The sequence below is a fragment of the Schistocerca serialis genome, chromosome 1 (assembly GCF_023864345.2).
Source record: "Schistocerca serialis cubense isolate TAMUIC-IGC-003099 chromosome 1, iqSchSeri2.2, whole genome shotgun sequence".
Taxonomy (NCBI): Eukaryota; Metazoa; Arthropoda; class Insecta; order Orthoptera; family Acrididae; genus Schistocerca; species Schistocerca serialis.
Genome location: NC_064638.1, coordinates 1,176,134,017 through 1,176,154,030, shown reverse-complemented (window position 1 = coordinate 1,176,154,030; position 20,014 = coordinate 1,176,134,017). Strand labels below are relative to the sequence as shown.

At 38.2% G+C, this 20,014-nt stretch overlaps 1 protein-coding gene across 1 annotated transcript in view; it reads left to right on the top strand.

Moving 5' to 3' along the window:
* LOC126456397 (uncharacterized) overlaps positions 1-20,014 on the top strand; it is a 438,969-nt gene that overhangs the window by 154,948 nt on the left and 264,007 nt on the right. The window contains exon 10 of the mRNA XM_050092153.1: positions 12,792-13,023. Coding sequence (XP_049948110.1) covers positions 12,792-13,023 — 232 coding nt within the window. The remainder of the gene's footprint in view (positions 1-12,791; positions 13,024-20,014) is intronic.

Here is a 20,014-nt window from a genome sequence, read left to right as displayed (position 1 = left end):
CCTGAACCACACCAATATCAGCGGCATTGAGAAATAGCTTAAATCACTAATACTGAAAAACTCTCCAGTGCCCAGTGGAATTACTGTCTGATTCTAAGTAGAATTTTGGCTGGTCTAGCCTCTCTTTTAACCATAGTATACTGTAGATGCCACAGACAAAAAACTGTGCTCAAGAGTTGGAAGAAAGCACAAGACCCCTCAGTCTACAAAAAGGGTAACAGAACTATTTCACCAAACTACCTTCCAAAATCTTTGACCTCTATCTGTTGTAGAATCATAGAGTTTACTTTTAGCTCAAATGTAATAGTAATAATAATAATAATAATAATAATAATAATAATGTGTCTGGGGGGAGGATTTCTTGATTCGGATGATACAGCATTTTATCCTGAATGAAAAGTTGTCAACAGATGTAGAAGTAACTTTATTTACATGTATATGTAGAAGTATATCTACGTCTACATCTATACTCTGCAAACCACCATTAAGTGCATGTACCAGTTATTAGGGTTTCTTCCCATTCTATTCAGGTATGGAGTGCAGGAAGAATGGTTGTTTGGATGCCTCTGTGTTTGCTATAATTAATATTATCTTGGCCCTTTGTGAGTGATGTGTAGGCGGTTGTTGTATATTCACAGAATCATCATTTAAAGCTGGTTCTTGAAACTTAGATGTAAACTATCCCAAGAAAGTCTACTAACAATCTTCAAAAGACCGCCAGTTCAGTTTCTTCAGCAACTCTGTAACACTTTCCCACAAGTCAAACAAACCCGTGACCATTCTTGCTACCCTTCTCTCTATATGTTCAATATCCCAGTCCTATACACTTGAGCAATATTCTACATTGAGTCACACAACTGGTTTGTAAGCAATCTCCTTTGTAGGCTGATAGCAGTTCCCAATATTTTACCACTAAACCGAAGTCTACCTCCTGCTTTATCCACAACTGAGCCTATGTGATCATTCCTACAAAGTGTTACATCCACATATTCGTATGAGTTGACCTACTCCAGCAGTGATGGAATGGCTCGCTGTGACTTCACCAAACAAACTAGTGGTGATAAAGGAAACTATGAATTTGTGGAGGTCCTCCATGCAGAGCTCTTACAAAGACTCTGCATTGCTTTGCTGGCTCCATATTGGCCGTACTTGGCTGACTCATGGTCATCTCCTTCATTGTGAAGATCCACTCCACTGTTGTTGTGGTTCCTATTTGATGGTGGCCCACATTTTGGTGAACTGTTCCAACCTATCCACCCTGTGGCAGACTTGTAATCTCCCTCACTCGCTACCTCTGGTGCTAGGAGATAATGCCTCAGCAACTGACTTGCTTTACGTCCTATTTGTGAAGGGGGCTTTTACCACACTCTTTACAGGAGAGCCAATTAATATTGTTGGCTCATTGAGGGGCTGGCAGAACACACTGTTGCTCCCTTTGCCCAGACTGGGCTGCAGCAGCCTGGCCTTGGTAGTGCACCACAGCCATCACCTTACCTGCTCTTTGACTCTTCCTCCCCTGTCTTGTGTGGTCTGTTTGACTTGTTCGTCTTTTGTTTATCTGTTCTTCTGTTACCCTGTCCGTGTTAGTCTTTCCTAGGCAATTTCTGAGTGCGGTACCTTTGGTAAATGGTGGGGAACCGAGGTATATATGTCCTCACTCTGCTTTTGCGAGCTTCTGGCTGCTCCCTAGTTGGTGCACCTCACTTGCATTTCTTCCTATGTCTCCCTTTCTTCTTTCTCGACCCTTATCTATACTTCATTGATGTTAGGTAGACCTTGGAGTCTGGGTTTTGTGTGGTAGGCCATCTCAGATCCAAAGTCATGTAGATATCTCTGTTGCAGGAAAAACAGACTCATGACCTAGTAGTTTTGTTTTAAATCATTCAGTCAACCAAGCAACCAGCCAACCTATTCCAACAGTGACTCTTTGATGTTATAATCATAGGATACTACATTTTTTTGTTTAGTGAAGTGTACGATTTTGCATTTCTGAACATTGAAAGCAAGTTGCTAATCTTCACACCACTTTGAAATCTTATCAAGATCTGACTGAATATTTATGCAGCTTCTTTCAGACCATACCTCTTTATAGACTACTGCATCATCTGCAAAAATTATGATTTTACTTTTAATTTTTCTACTAGGTAATTAATATGCAACATGAACAACAAGGGCCCCAACACACATCTCTGGGGCACATCTGAAGTTACTTCTACATCTGATGACGACTTTCCTTCCAAGATAACATGCTGTGTCTTCCCTAGCAAAAAGTCTCCAATCCTGTCACAAATTTCACTTGATAGCCCATATGATTGAACTTTGACAATAAGTGTAGGTGTGATACCAAGTCACAAGATTTTCAGAAATCGAGAAATACTGAATCTACAGGACTGCCTTGATCCACAACTTCCAGTATGTTATGTGAGAAAAGTGAGAGTTGAGTTTCACAGGATCAATGTTTTTGGAATCTGTGCTTGTTCACATTGAGGAGGTCATTCTGTTCAAGATACCTCATTATATCTGAGCTCAGAATATATTCTAAGATTCTACAACAAATTAATGTCAAGAATATTGGATGGCAGTTTTTTGGGTCACTTCTGCTACCCTTCTAGTAGAGGAGGTGACCTCTGCTTTCTTCCAACTACTGAGCATGACTTTTCGTTCGAGGAATCTATGATAGATTGTAGTTAGAAGAGGGGCTAATTCAGCTGCAAATTCAGTATAGAATCTGCTAATGATTCCACTGGGCCCTGGAGCTTGTTAAATTTCAACAGTTTCAGCTGCTGCTCAACACCACTGACACTAATGCTGATTTCACTCATCTTTTCAGTGGTACAGGGGTTAAATTGGGGCAATTCTCCTGGTTTTTCCTTTGTAAAAGAACATTTGAAAATGGAATTAGCTTTTGCTTTGCTACCTTCAATTTCAGTTGCTGTTTTATTCACTAGGGACTGGACACTAACTTGGGTGTCACTAACAGCCATTACATACAACCAGGATTTCTTTGCGTTTTGTGACATATCATTTGATAATATTCTGCTACAGTACTCACTGAAGGCTTCACTCATAGCTCTCTTGTCAGCCAAATGCGTTGCATTCAGCATCTCTCAGTCTATAGTCCTACACTTCGCTTTACACCTATTATGTGGTAGTGTCTGTTTCTTTAGAAGTTTCTTTACAGTGACTGTGTACCATGGAGGATCCCTCCCATTAAGAACTGTTCTACTGGGTACATATCTATCCAGTACATGGTCAACTATCCTTTTAAACTTACACCATAGTTTCTCTACCTGCCCCTGCCCTGTGCTTAAAGTTTCATGTTCTTCATTGAGATATGGCACTACTAGTTTTTATCTAGTTTACTGAACATATACAGGGTGGTCCCGAATTCATGGTACAAACTTTAATGGTAGGTGCAGGACATTGTAACAAGGATATATTGTATAGGAATGTATAGTCCCAGGTGACGCGGTGAGGCGTAAACAGGGGAAATAACGGCCGAAAGGAAAACGAAAGATTTTATTGAAATCGTTGTTGACAAGTGTCATGTTTACAGTAAGTGTTCAAAATTGCGTCCACCATGAGCGATACATGCTTGACAGCGTCGGTGCAGCGATTGGCGTACACGTTCAAAGATGCCTGGTATTTCACGCACACCTGCAGCAGCTACAGATATGCGAGCAACGAGATCCTCATCTGAGTCAACTGGAGTCTCATAAACAAGACTCTTAAGATGTCCCCATAAAAAGTAATCGAGGCAAGAGAAATCAGGAGATCGGGGTGGCCAAGGGACTGGTCCACCACGCCCAATCCATCTAGCACCACACGTGGCATTCAGGTAATTCCGTACAGCAGTGCTGAAGTGTGCTGGCGTTCCATCGTGCTGAAACCACATGCGGTTACGAATGGCGAGCGGAACATCTTGCAGCAGTTCTGGTAACACTTCTTGCAGAAAAATAAGATAGCTTTCGCCACAGAGTCGCGTGGGTAGTAAGTATGGCCCAATCAAAAAGTCGTTCACAATACCAGCCCACACATTAATACCGAAACGTTGTTGATACGCATGTGGACGCGTTGCATGTGGATTATCTGTTGCCCACACATGGGAATTGTGCGCATTAAAGACACCCTCGCGTGAAAATGTCGCTTCATCTGTAAATAGCACATGACCTACGAAATCCGGCTGCAACGCACATTGCTGCAACAACCACTGGCAGAAGTTCACGCGAAGAGGATAATCTGCCGGATTCAATGCTTGTACTTTTTGAAAATGGAAGGGGTGTAAGCGATTTTCATTTAACACTCTGCATACAGTCTGATGACTCACATGTACGTCACGCGCAACAGTTCTTGTGCTTGACTCGGGTCTATCAGCCACTATGTTCAAGATGCGTTCTTCCAGTCTTGGAGTGCGTACAGCTCTTAATCGACCAGCGTCATGTCTGTTGACGTCGAACGTACCTGTTTCACAAAGTTGACGATGTAACCGTTGAAAAATTCTATGATCCGGCATTCGTCGATTAGGATACTCCGCGCGATACATTCGTAACGCTGCTCTGGCGTTACCATTTGCACGGCCGTACATGTAATGCATGTCTGCTTTTTCTGCATACGTAAAGTCACCCATCGTCTACGGCAGCACAATTGTGAATGGCGCTTGTCCCTACTGCGATACATCATGTTCATCTACTGCCCTCTACCGGCAGTGACACCAACCGATCACTCCATTTCTCTTTCCCCTGTTTACGCCTCACCGCGTCACCTGCGACTATACATTCCTATACAATAAATCCTTGTTACAATGTCCTGTACCTACCATTAAAGTTTGTACCATGAATTCGGGACCACCCTGTATATCTTTCTGCTTGTTCAACAACTGCATCATGGTCTGATACCCATTTCGATGTGGGTATCCCCAAAGAGGTCAGGTCTATTTGTTACCATTTGAGTGAACACATTTCCGTCATGAGGGGGGTTCCAAACTACCTTTTCTAGGTAGTTTTCAGAGAAGCTATGCTTCACAGGATGTCTTATTACTCCCACTACCAACAGAGCTGAAATTTTCCCAGTTGATTGGTGGATGATTAAAGTAAGTTTCCCCAGTACTACTGTAATCATGTTACAATAGTATTGGGGGAACTTACTTACAAGCAAACTAAGGTTTTCTCTAAAGTTTTTCATTACTTCAGGGGATGAGTCTGCTGTGAGATAGAACGATCCAGTTACCATTTTATGCCAACCCCTGATACTGAGTCTTGCCCAAACAATCTCAGATGCCACTTCAATTTCCATATCAGTGGATCTGAGTTTCTTGTCTAATGTGACAAATACACCACCTCCATTTCCCATTCGCTTATTGTTTCAATATACAGTTAAATTTTCCCTAAGTATCTCACTGCTATCAATTCCAGGTTTCAACCAGCTTTCTGTACCTAGTATTATGTGAACTTAATTGCTTTTCATGAGGGCTTCAAACTGTGGCACTATGTTGCAAATGTTTTGAGAGTTTACCGGTAGGAGCACCTCTGAGAGCATTTATTTCAATCTTACACTCATACTTCTGGGTTTCCTACAGCTGTCGTTATCTGGGTTGGAAGGACTGTTGCCTACTCTAAAAAAACCTTGTGTGCACCCCACACACTGCCAGCTACCTGAGTAGCAGCTTCTGATGGTGTAGTGCATACCTGATCCATTCAGGGAGCACTACAGTTCTCAACCCTGTGGCCCAAGTCCAGGAAGTCGCAGCCTAGTTTGTCACAGAACCTTTTAAATCTCTGGCTCAGTCCTTCCATTGGACTCAGAACTAAGAGGTGACAATCAGTTCTGGGGACAATGCTGCAAATTGTGAACTTTGTTGAAACCCCATGTGCAAGGCTGGTCTTCTTAATCGAAGTATGACCTCAGAGCCCAGACGACAGGCATTATTTGTTCCAATGTGCACTACAATCTGCAGTTAGTTACACCCTATTCACTTAATGGCTGCTTTAACAGCCTCTTCAGTATGTTGAATGAGGCCCCAAGGCATAGAAACTGAGTGTGATGTCATTTCCTGCCTCTTGCTACCATTTGCATAAGGGACCATCATTCACCATATGTTTGAACTGCTGGCGATTACTAGACCTTTTTGCATTTTCCTCCTCTTAACACCAGACAAAATAGGTTTCCCCAAAACAGATGAAGTGAGTTCCACTGGCTTAGTTAAAGACAGCACCTCGAACTTGTTGGTTATGGGGGATCTGTACAACACACTGAGTCGTCCTTGGTCTCCATCCACAGTGTAAGGGATGCCTAGATCTACCAGTGAAATACCACTCACATTCAAGTGGACAAGTAATGAAAGATGCCATACTTTCGCGGAGGAGACAGGGTCCACAGGAGAAGATAGTACTTTAGGAATACTTTTGATACTGTTACCACAGGCACATGACTCTCAGGAGCTCGTCCAACACACTCATTCCCAGCAGTTACCAATCATTTGATGGTAGTTGAGGTGATTTTCAGCTGTTTATGGAAGTCAACCAACTCTTCCCATCTTTGAGAACAGCATTCACAGTGCGGCTGCATTTTGGCTGGTGCATTGTGTTACACAGCAGTGAACAAATAACTTTATAGTAAGCCTGCTGATCATCTTGTAGTCCCTTGAGCTAAATAAGTACTAATTCTGTGAAAGAACTGAAGCAATGAGATTTCTAATATGGCAACAGAAAAACTAGTTTCCCAAAACTTTTTGAGGTTAATTATAGTTGCTAAAAAACTCAAAAATTGAGTTAATTTATGATAAATGTAGATAATATATACTACTCCTTGAGAAAAGCTAGCTGTAAACCAATATGTTAATTACAATATCTGCTACAGTTATGAAATCACAAGTAGTGATTTACTACAAATTAGATTGTGCACAGGACAATTGTAACAATTGTAAATTCTCAAAAGTGCATATTTTTTGTGTTGATATCTGAATATTTGGGGTGATGTATTCTTTGGCAGTAACTGTGAATCACAAACAATGATTTGCTACATAAAAATGTTATTGAAAAGACTCATAGTGGTAACTTATGAAAATGTAGTTTTGCAAGCTTAGAGAAAGATTGTTTTGAATGAGGATAGGCTTACTGTTCTCAAAAGTGCACAAATAAGTTTTAAGCCTACAGTTGACAATAAAGTAACAGTAGGAGTTTATCGCAGCACTTGTAAATTTCACTATACAAATAAGCAATGATACAATCAGTGGAAGATTGCAAAAGGGACACGAACAGTAAAATATACGAATCTCAAATTTCAAACAGGACATGACTCTTGCACATATCGTGTGACACAGAGAAAAATTCCAATGTCCACTTTTACATATAAACAAATGTACAAATTGCTGGATTTTTTATTTAGCTATTTGTGTGCCAACTACTAAACTGGCATGCCAAAGAAGAACACTGTAGAGTGAGTTTATCTCAGTCAAAATCAAGAAATGTGCAGCACCAACAAAGCATTTCTTCTGCCTGTTGCAGCTAGTACAGAATATTTATACTTCATCTTTTCTGGATACAATACTTGTCTGCCAAGATAAATCAAGATGTCTTTATTCTGTAAATGCTGAACCATTGTGGATAATTATTGAAACATGAGTATTTTGATTACAATACGAAAGTAATGGATGCATTTTTTTTATCTTGGTATGTATTTTTATTGATTCCCACTTGGGTTTTAAAAAGAATGCTATAATCTGTTTGCTTATTTTTGCTAAAGAAGGGAGATGGTAGGAAGCAGAGTTTATTGGAAACCTGGAAACAATAATAAAGTTAATAAATGGTACAACGTCGTTTTTTAGTTGTTACTTAAAAGAAACTGCTGTTTTGTTTACATTTTTTCAAAGGTTCACCTCAGTTGTTTGTTTCTTTGTACACTTTTTAACAAATATTTGCTGCAATGAATTGTTAAATACTGATCACATAGGAATGTACAACTTGAAGAATTATGTGAAAGTAGCCAGTTTTTGCAGAACTTCCTATAAAAGTGGTGGGGTTGCTATTTTTTCTAACTATAAATCAACCAAAGCCATAAATGTAATAGAATTGAGCTTTGAAGCTACAGCATTGGAAACTAAAATTGCTGGGAATTTATGTTGTGTATTAGGTTTGTATCGATCACCAAATGGTGTAATTAAAACCTTTTTTGAACAGCTTGAAGATATAATTCAACACCTCTCAAAAACATATGCTTATTTGATCATTATAGGAGATCTGAACATAGACACAAGAAAAAACACACAATACCTAGACCCTACTGGACTTATTGTGCATATACAATCTAAAAATAAAAATAGATAAACCAACCAGAGTAACAAAGCATAGTGAAACTATAATTGATCATGTAATAACAAATATTCCTACATGGTATTGTGATACACATGTAATAAACTCCACATTAGCAGACCATTTTGCAACCATGATAGACATAAATATAAATACTAGTGATTCAGTGCAGAAGATATGGGAGATGAGAAGACAGAACTACCCACATAACATAAATCTGCTAAAAAAGATGTTAGAGGCAGAAAACTGGGAAACAATATATCCAGCTAAAGATGCAAACACCAAATGGAACCAGTTTTTTTTCTTTATTTAATTATTATTTTGGTGTTACATGTCCTGTTAGTAAAAGGCTTGTCAAAAAGCAACAAAAAAAGAAAAGCTGGGTGACTGGAGAAGTAATCCATGCCAGAAATAATCTGAGTGTGTATTATGACCTCTCCAAACAAAAACAAAAAAAAAAAAAAAAAAAAAAACAAAAAAAAAATACTAAGGCCTACAACACACTGTATAAAATAAAAAAGAAAGAGTACTGTAGTTTTATCAGAGAAACTAAAGCATCATTCATCAGGATGTCTATAGATAAGGGAAAGAACTACTCAAAAGATTTATGGTCTTTCATTAATGAAGAGAGAGGAAAAGCGACAAATCGGGCAGAGGACACCTGCCCACTGATGAGTGGGAAAAGCAACACAAACCCTCTAGAAATAGCCAATACTTTTTACAGATATTATATTACTGTAGCAGATGAATTAATAAGACAAAATAAAACAAATGCAGTAAGTAAATTGTTAAACCCCCCACAATACAAATACAATACAATACAATACAAAACAAATCATACTGTCGTTTTCATACCTACAACAGACACAGAAGTGTCAAACCTAAGAAAACAAATTAAAATTAAACATTCATCTGGCTTGGATGGTGTCACATCACATCTCATAAAGGAATGCAGAGAATGTATATTAAAACCATTGACACATGCTGAATGCTGCGATAGAAAAAGGTATATTTCCATATTCACTGAAAGTAAGTAAAGTGACGCCAATATTTAAGAAAGGGAACAGGGATGAATTAGGAAATTACAGGCCAATATCATTGATCTCAACATTTGCTAAAAATTTTGAAATGATGATAAAGAATAGAATTTTAAGTTTTATAACAAAGTACAGTATACTGCATTCATCACAACATGGTTTCAGAGAAAAGAAGTCAACAAAAACAGCATCAACAAATATAATTGAGCACATTCTTAATTTACTTGACAGGCAACAAAAGACTTGTGGGATTTTTATGGACCTATCTAAGGCATTTGATTGTGTGAACCACTCAAAATTAATGATGAAATTGTATCAGTATGGAATTTGAGGAAATTGCTATGACATACTTAAATCATACATTACAAATAGGAAACAATGCACGGAAATCAGACACACTAGTGGGGGAAATGTAACAAACTACAGATGAGAATTGCAAACAGTTAAACACGGTGTGCCGCGAGGGGCGGGGCTTGGGCCAATACTATATATACTGTACGTAAATGACTTCCCTAGCTATATAAATCGGAAACTTGTAATGTATGCTGATGACACAACGATCATTTGCACAGCTGACACACAGAAGGAGCTTGAGAAGGAAGCACTCCTGAATATCGAAAATGCAAATAAATATTTAACACAAAACAACCTGTTTATGAATCAGTCTAAAACAAAGAATGTAGTATTTCAGACCAAGCATAGTGAAAATTATAATATAAATGTTAATATAAATGGAAAGACTATTAAAGAAGTAACCAGCACAAACTTTCTAGGAACTATAATAGACAAACATTTGGCATGGGGGGAGCACATAGATGCACTGTGTAAAAAGATAAACAAACAGATCTTCATCATGCATAAAACAGCTAAGACTGTGGATGATAAAGTCCTCAGATCAATGTATTATGCACTTGTCTTCCCACATTTGTCTTATTCAGTTCATATATGGGGAAGTGCACAAGCTGACTACTTAAAAAGAATATTCACAATTCAGAAAACAGCAGTGAGATGCATTGCAAAAATACCACCAAGACAGACCTGTAGGCAAGCTTTTGTACACTATAATATTGTGACAGTATATTCACTGTACATATACCAAAGCATAATGGCGGTAAGGTCGAGCGATGAACACCTCCTAAATAAAGATGTACACAAACACGGTGCAAGAGGAAATGAAAATTACTACATGATAAACAGAAATCTAAAACTGTCTATGACTGCCCCTGAAGAGGCAGACAAAAGGTTTTGTAATAAACTCCCCAAAATCATTAAAAGGGAAACACACCTAAAATGTTTTAAAAATCATTTGAAACTATATGTCACAGAGAAATGTGTGTACAGTTTGAGTGAATACTAAGATGGTATTTAAATATGTCATATCATTACTGAAATGTACCTTTAAAAATTATCATTTCTGTATGTCGTTTGGATTTGTGTGTATGTATAATGTGAAACATGTAATAACTTTGTATGCTTATAGACTATTTCTGTTTAGTTATTTAATAATTTAATTAATACACAAATATTCCGCATGTCCAGGGCCTCGCTGCGATGGAGCACTTCCTTTCACGCCGATCACCTGCCACCCTACCTAAAACCTCTTTCCTCATTACCTTAGCCAGCTTCGTCCTGACCCACAACTTCTTCACTTTCGAAGGCCAGACATACCAACAATTAAAGGGAACAGCCATGGGTACCAGGATGGCCCCCTCATATGCCAACCTATTCATGGGTCGCTTAGAGGAAGCCTTGGTTACCCAGGCCTGCCAACCCAAAGTTTGGTACAGATTTATTGATGACATTTTCATGATCTGGACTCACAGTGAAGAAGAACTCCAGAATTTCCTCGACAACCTCAACTCCTTTGGTTCCATCAGATTCACCTGGTCCTACTCTAAATCCCATGCCACTTTCCTTGACGTTGACCTCCACCTGTCCAATGGCCAGCTTCACACGTCCGTCCACATCAAACCCACCAACAAGCAACAGTACCTCCATTATGACAGCTGCCACCCATTCCACATCAAACGGTCCCTTCCCTACAGCCTAGGTCTTCATGGCAAACGAATCTGCTCCAGTCCGGAATCCTTGAACCATTACACCAACAACCTGAAAACAGCTTTTGCATCCCGTAACTACCCTCCCGACCTGGTACAGAAGCAGATAACCAGAGCCACTTCCTCATCTCCTCAAACCCGGAACCTTCCACAGAAGAACCCCAAAAGTGCCCCACTTGTGACAGGATACTTTCCGGGACTGGATCAGATTCTGAATGTGGCTCTCCAGCAGGGATACGACTTCCTCAAATCCTGCCCTTAAATGAGATCCATCCTTCATGAAATCCTCCCCACTCCACCTAGAGTGCCTTTCCGCCGTCCACCTAACCTTCGTAACCTGTTAGTTCATCCCTATGAAATCCCCAAACCACCTTCCCTACCCTCTGGCTCCTACCCTTGTAACCGCCCCCGGTGTAAAACCTGTCCCATGCACCCTCCCACCACCACCTACACCAGTCCTGTAACCCGGAAGGTGTACACGATCAAAGGCAGAGCCACGTGTGAAAGCACCCACGTGATTTACCAACTGACCTGCCTACACTGTGAAGCCTTCTATGTGGGAATGACCAGCAGCAAACTGTCCATTTGCATGTATGGACACAGGCAGACAGTGTTTGTTGGTAATGAGGATCACCCTGTGGCTAAACATGCCTTTGTGCACGGCCAGCACATCTTGGCACAGTGTTACACCGTCCGGGTTATCTGGATACTTCCCACTAACACCAACCTGTCAGAACTCCAGAGATGGGAACTTGCCCTTCAGCATATCCTCTCTTCTCGCTATCCGCCAGGCCTCAATCTCCGCTAATTTCTAATTTCAATTTTCCGCCGCTCATACCTCACCTGTCTTTCAACAACATCTTTGCCTCTGTACTTCCGCCTCGACTGACATCTCTGCCCAAACTCTTTGCCTTTACAAATGTCTGCTTGTGTCTGTGTATATGCGGATGGATATGTGTGTGTGTGCGAGTGTATACCTGTCCTTTTTTCTCCCTAAGGTAAGTCTTTCCGCTCCCGGGATTGGAATGACTCCTTACCCTCTCCCTTAAAACCCACATCCTTTCGTCTTTCCCTATCCTTCCCTCTTTCCTGATGAAGCAACTGTTTGTTGCGAAAGCTTGAATTTTGTGTGTATGTTTGTGTTTGTTTGTGTGTCTATCGACCTGCCAGTGCTTTTGTTTGGTAAGTCTCATCATCTTTCTTTTTAGATATATTTTTTCCACGTGGAATGTTTCCCTCTATTATATTCATATCATTAATTATTTGTTTCATTTATATATAATGAAATCAAGTTTGATGTTAATAGCCTATTGTATTACACACCCAATACTCTCAGCTGGATTTTCAGCTGGAGTCCATGGGCAAAGAATAAATAAATAAATATGTTTCAGGTTGAGAAAATGGACACTGATGATGGTTGAGCACATTAAAACTGGTGATGATAAAACTGAAGAAATTACCAAATGCATAAACAGAATATCAGGAGAGCTCTTGGATGGAGGAAAATCTGAAGGCTGTTTAAGATATCTAGTTGACATTATCCGAAAAGATAAAAGGTGCCAGGAACTTATAGAAGTAATACTAATGCCGTCTTCCACTCAGGAGGAACTCAATTCTTCTAAGGTAGGGCATAACAGGATATAAATTCTTCTTAATTTATGCCTGTGAGGGGCATTTGGAAGGTAGTACTAAAGATATAAATCTTATGTCAGTACTGTACAAAGTCTCCACTAAAATTTTTTCTACCAGAATGAGCATTACAGTTGACTTGGCTCAAACTACTGAGACAACTTGGTTTCATAGAGATTTGAGACAGTTTACTGTATCCTTCACTTTATGCAAAACAATTAATACTCATTGAAAAGGCATTTGATTCGCTGAAACACCTATGTGTGTTTGGTGTGTTAATGCAAAAAGAAGTGAAATAGGGCATTATTAAAATCTTATACAACATACACTAAACATCCACAGTGTTTCTAACTGTTGTTATAAGAAAACAGTGAAATTTCCATTGAAAAGGATTAAAACAAGATAACTCTATATCTCCAAAACTATTTTTAGCCATCTTAGAAAAAGCAGTGTCTAAACTGAATTGGAAAACAAAAGGAATTAATAAGTCTCTGAAAGACGTTAAATACTTTGAGAATTGCTGATGATATTGTTCTGTTTGCAAATAGTATAGAACTTGAAATATTAGTGAATGAACTTCTGTTAATATGCTCTGAATTTGGTGTAAAAATGAACATTAATTAATGAACTTGCATTAATATCCTCTGAATTTGGTGTAAAAATGAACTTCAACAAAATCAAGTTCACGATAAATGAATGGACCACGGAGGGAAATACAGTATGTGTTGGAAATACACAACCGAAAAGGATCACAGAATATGTCTATCTGGGTCAATTTGTAAATATGAAAGGAGACTTAAAAACAGAAATATTCTGCTGTATTAAATTGGACTGGCAAACGTAACAGAAGACCCTCTCCAGGTTTCAAGTCTAAGATGCCAGCTGAGCTGAAGAAAAAGTTTGACCAGTGTGTACTACCAATAATAACTTATGGTTAAAGGACATGGACATCAAATGAGTTCATTTAAGAAAACTCACAGTAGCTGAAAGAGGAATGGAAAGATCAGTCTTGGGCTACACAAAGAAAGACAAAAAGAAAGCAGTAGATATCAGACATACAACCAAGATCAGTGATAAAATGGGAAGAGTAAGTGCCTTGAAACGGTGGCGGGCTAGTCATGTTGCTCAAAGAAAGGATGGAAGATACTCAAAACAAATATTACACTGAGTCCCAATACAAAGTAAACATTCCTGTTGTATCTCTTACAGTGTTTACTTTTTTATACACAAATTTCATTGCCTTCAAGTAGTGTTTGAAGCAGATTAACATATAAAAAAGTTATATGGAAAAAACCACAAACGATATGAAGTTTGTGTGTGTTTGTGGTTACAGTGCGCTAGTGGAGAAAAATGGCCATACATGTGTAAACAATTCAAAACACTCTTCCCAATGAAAACAATGGCAAAAAGTGCATAAAGAACTCACTCTTCCTATTTCTCTAGAAATACCTACCAGAGTGATTAAAAACATGTTACACCCTCAATAAAATTCGTTATATAAAACTAATCTTGTTTGCGTAAACAGGATTAGCATATTATCAGAAAGTAGCATTGACTTCGTGAACATTGAAAGTGAACATTCCAATTTATATGAAGGTTACAAAATGGAAAGTTAGCAGTAATCATGAACAGCCGACAAAAAACTGAAATGCGCTATTTTTTGTGGACAACCATGGAAGAAAGCTAGCTATCATTTTACGGCATGTGAATGTGGATTTCCATGTAACTGGTATCGTGATACCCAGATGAGAATGAGAAACATTATTAAAGACATCTTGGGTTGTCGGGTGTTCTGCCGGATATCAGCGTCGTACTTGCACGATATTTCGGTCACATAGCTCGTGGCCCTCATCAGGTGCGACCTGAGACAGTCTCAGGTCGCACCTGATGAGGGCCACGAGCTATGTGACCGAAATATCGTGCAAGTACGACGCTGATATCCCGCAGAACACCCGACAACCCAAGATGTCATTAGATTGCCGGGAAAGCCTGAAGAGTTACATTATTAAAGACGTCTGGAACATAAGAATACACTGAAGGACAGTGATTTTGTTGTTTGTGTGACTGGTGCAAATGATGTAGCATATAATGAAACCAAAAATTGTATAACAGGCTTGAAGAGTTTTTTACACACAAGTAAAATGGAAAACGTTGTTGTGTCAATACCTCATAGATGTGACCTGATCTTTAATTCATGTATCAACAATGAGATCTGTAATACCAACATTAAAATCAACTAACTGTGCACCATTTAATCAAAATGCAATGTCTTAGATATTAGTCAACTAGAGAAAATTCTGCACATTGAGCATCAAATTATTGTGCGAAGAAATTTCTGTGTCAAGAGAGAAACAAGATCATAGGCTAAATGAAATTCCTAAATACAATAGTATTGTTTTAAAAGACAGTCCTATCGTGCATGTTAATGTACCTTATTTTATAGGGAAAACGACATTACAAGAGAAGGAAGGATAGAAACCACATCAAGAGGAAACTGCAGCAAACTAATTAACTGAAATAACTTTGCTACTTTAGATTACCCTGTGAAAATAAATGAGCATACAAGATTCATTTAAATCAAAATCTCCTTTTGTACTAATAATAGTATTCTCTTTAAAATGTACAATCTCGTAGGGGTACAGTCAATGAACTGCAATACTGGCTTGATAAAATTAACTGCAGCATTTTGTTTTTCAATGAACACTGGATGACAGAGTCTGAAATAGACCTCTGCATTTCACTTTGATACTTGCTAGTAACAAGCTACTGCAGAAAAAGCATATCACATGGTGGGGTCTCAATCAAAATTAAAAGCAGTCTTGATTTACATTACTCGATGATAGACCTTGGCAGAATATGCCTTGAAGGCATAATTGAAGTAGCTGGTAGTGTAATGCATACACAAAAAATTGTAATTGTCTCAGTTTATCGAACTCCGGGCTCTGATGAGATGGTATTTATAGAAAAAAAATTAATGCTTTAATATTACAACTGTCCAAATATAAACAGAATAAAATTATAATTGCAGGAGAAGTACCATAGATATAAGGACAAAGAGAAAAAAATGTGATTCATATAATTAATTATTTGAAGTCGTTGAACTATCTGAATTTGCATCATGATAATATAATTAGTAATATACACGGAGACACTCTTGAATGTGGTATTATAGAATTAGGAATATCATATCTTTCAGAGCTATGACTTCAAATTGAAAATTCAGCTCTCAATACTGGAGGAAGTGAACTGACATAATAGACTACAAGGAGAATCCTATGTAAACAATGTGATAGACCAGTTGAAGTAAATAGATTGGTCTCATATAAAGGATAATGACAAAAGTATTGACAAATGCTTTTCCAGTTTCCCGACAGGAATTAAGTGCAAAGTAGAAAAGATGTGCTCCAACATAATCAAGAGATATCATACTGATAACACACATAAGCAGCATCTTAACGACAAGTGGTACATTCCACAGCTTAACAAACTCAGGATACTACTATTAATTCTAAAAGATAAGTCTCATGAACGTGATTGGGACAAGGAAAATTACATAAATATCAGAAAACTCAACAGATTCGAAATAATAAAGTACTAGGAGGAATACTAATTCCAAAAATAAATATGAATCAGCCTGGAATGTCATCAAAATGGAAATTAAATTATATCAATAAAGAAAACAGTGTCCTTGTAGACTGTGGTACACTCAGTGAATATTTTGTAAATATTGTCAGCATTACCATTCCACTCAGCAATTCTAAATTAGGTGCAGAAGACCTGCTAACTCGTGCAAACAAGCAAGAAATTTACACGTGCAAACAAGCAAGAAATTTACACAGACCATAATCACTTAAAATGACCTTCGTAAATGATATACAAACCAAGAAAATCAAAACAGAAGACTATTTTGGACCCAGTAATTTCATCATAAAGTGTATAGCAAAGGAAATCAAAATAACACTTCTTTCACTATCCAACAGAGTACTAGATGGTGGAATTTTCCCGAGACGTCTTAAGCTCACAGTTACATTACCTGTGTATAAAAAGAAGGTGATAAAAACCTTCCAAATAACTACAGGCTCATTTCAGTAGTATCAGTCATATCCAAGATAATAGAAAATTGCATGCATAAACAGATATTAAGTTATTTTGAAAGTAGCAAAATTTTAAATGAGCTATAGTTTGAATTCAGGTCTAATCTTTCAACTGTAAAAGCAGTTGAAGCTTTGGTGAATAATGTTTATGAAGGCTACGTAAAAAGGCTATCAATTGTATGGAACACTCATTGATTTAAGCAAAGGAACTGACTCAGTGTCATATGACATAATGTTTGAAAAGTTAGTGTATGATGGGATAGGAGGTAAATCAGTCAGTTTATTCAAACCTTATTTAAGCAAAAGGCTGTAGCTCCTGTGTGCAAATAAGCAGAGATCAGAAATACTCCCAATAAAAAGAGGAATACCTTAGGGCTCTGTTCTTTGACCTTTCCTGTTTATTGTCTTCGACCATCATCAGTTATTTTACTCCCTAAATAGCAAAACTCCTTTGCTACTTTAAGTGTCTCATTTTCTAATCTAATTCCCTCAGCATCACCCAATTTAATTTGACTACATCCCATTATCCTCGTTTTGCTTTTGTTGATGTTCATCTTATATCCTCCTTTCAAGACACTGTCCATTCCGTTCAACTGCTCTTCCAAGTCCTTTGCTGTCTCTGACAGAATTACAATGTCATCGGGCAACCTCAAAGTTTTTACTTCTTCTCCATGAATTTTAATACCTACTCCGAATTTTTCTTTTGTTTCCTTTACTGCTTGCTCAATATACAGATTGAATAACGAGGCTACAACCCTGTCTCACTCCTTTCCCAACCACTGCTTCCCTTTCATGCCCCTCGACTCTTATAACTGCCATCTGGTTTCTGTACAAATTGTAAATAGCCTTTCGCTCTCTGTATTTTACCCCTGCCACCTTCAGAATTTGAAAGAGAGTATTCCAGTTAACATTGTCAAAAGCTTTCTCTAAGTCAACAAATGCTAGAAACGTAAGTTTGCCTTTCCTTAATCTATTTTCTAGGATAAGTCGTAAGGTCAGTATTGCCTCACGTGTTCCAACATTTCTACGGAATCCAAACTGATCTTCCCCGAGGTCCGCTTCTACCAGTTTTTCCATTCGTCTGTAAAGAATTCGCGTTAGTATTTTGCAGCTGTGACTTATTAAACTGATAGTTCGGTAATTTTCACATCTGTCAACACCTGCTTTCTTTGGGATTGGAATTATTATATTCTTCTTGAAGTCTGAGGGTATTTCGCCTGTCTCATACACCGTGCTCACCAAATGGTAGAGTTTTGTCATGACTGGCTCTCCCGAGGCCATCAGCTAACAAAAGAGAAATGATGCAAGTGACGAATCATTGGTGTCATGCTGATCAGCTGTGCATAAACCAAACAAAAACAGAAGAAATAATTTTTAATCAGAAAGTAACCAAAAATTAAAAAGGAAACAGTAAAAGTACTTGGACTGTTTATAGACAAAATACTTTCTTGGGAAGAACAAATACAATATCTGTGCAACAAACTAGCTCATGTATCTTTTTTATTGTATAAATTAATGAACAGTGTGAGCAGACAGTTGTTTATCCAGTCATATTTTGCTTTCTTCCATTCTCATCTGCAGTATGGAATATTGCCCTGGGCCAATTCCCCAGGAGATAAATGTATTCTCAGATGGCAGAAGAAGACAGTCAGATGTTTTGTAGGATTACCATCCAGAGTGTTCTGCAGAAATGACTTTAAATGTGTCTGCATAATGACATTATCTAGGCTGTATACATATAACTGTTTTGTATATGCTAGAGAAAAATCTGGAAAAATTCAACATAAGATGTGATATGCATGTACACGGAGTCAGAAATAGTCACTTATTGGGTTTGCCATCCTCAAGACTTGTTGTAGTGCGTAATAACTGTAAAAACTTGAGGAAAAAAATTTTCAATAAGCCAGCTAGTACAGTACCGCTAAATAAATATGACAGTGTATTACAAACTTGGCTAAAATGCAGTGAATTCTGTTCAACTGAAGAATTCGTATAAACTAATCATTATAATTTTTTTTTCTGAGTGATACAGAAAATCTTTCAGTTCTTAAATAAGCTAGTTATTTTCTGTGTATGTAATTGATTATTGTATAAAACTTAATAGCACTGTAAAGTTTGACAGAGCCAATTGTATGGAAAATACTGAAAGGCACGCAAGTACATAGCTTCAGGAAGTGAAATTCCAGTGCTACCAATACATTTAAAAGTAGAAAAAAGTATCCCTAGCTTTTGTAACTTCCTCCCCCTTCATTACTGCTTTTCCTTGTCCTTAAAGCATTGGGTTCCTCTCACTGTGGTGTCTTGAGTGACCTGCCCTTTTTCCAACCTTGTAAAACCCGTTTCTCTTTTCTCATTGAAATATGAACTAACAATTTTGAAATATTTTAAATTCCTATGTTGAATAGGTAATGAGAACTGCAGATCTAACAGAAATAGTGACTAGAATTAAACCGGGGGGGGGGCAGGCAGTAAACAAGACATTAAATGTGTACTGTAAAATACAAGGAGTGTTCAATAAAAAAATACAACATTTTTTTTCTGAAAGCGGGTTGGTTTTATTTAGGATTCCAATACACCATATTATTTTCCTCTCTTTTGGCTACAGAACCCTCACAATCTCTGTTCAGTGCGACGGCCTTACGCCACCTGACTTGGAGGCCATGTATATCCGCATGGTACTACTCTACTTCATCAATAAGCTTCCCATCGTATCGTACATGCACTGCTTCCCATGGAGTGCACCTTTATTTGGCCCCACACATCGAAGTCAGAAGATGTGAGAGCCCGACTGTAGAATGGATGAGGAGGAACAGCCAACGAAGTTTTGTGAGCTCCTCTTGAATGCACATACTTGTGGAAGGCCTTGTGTTCTTGTGTGAAGGAGAAGTTTG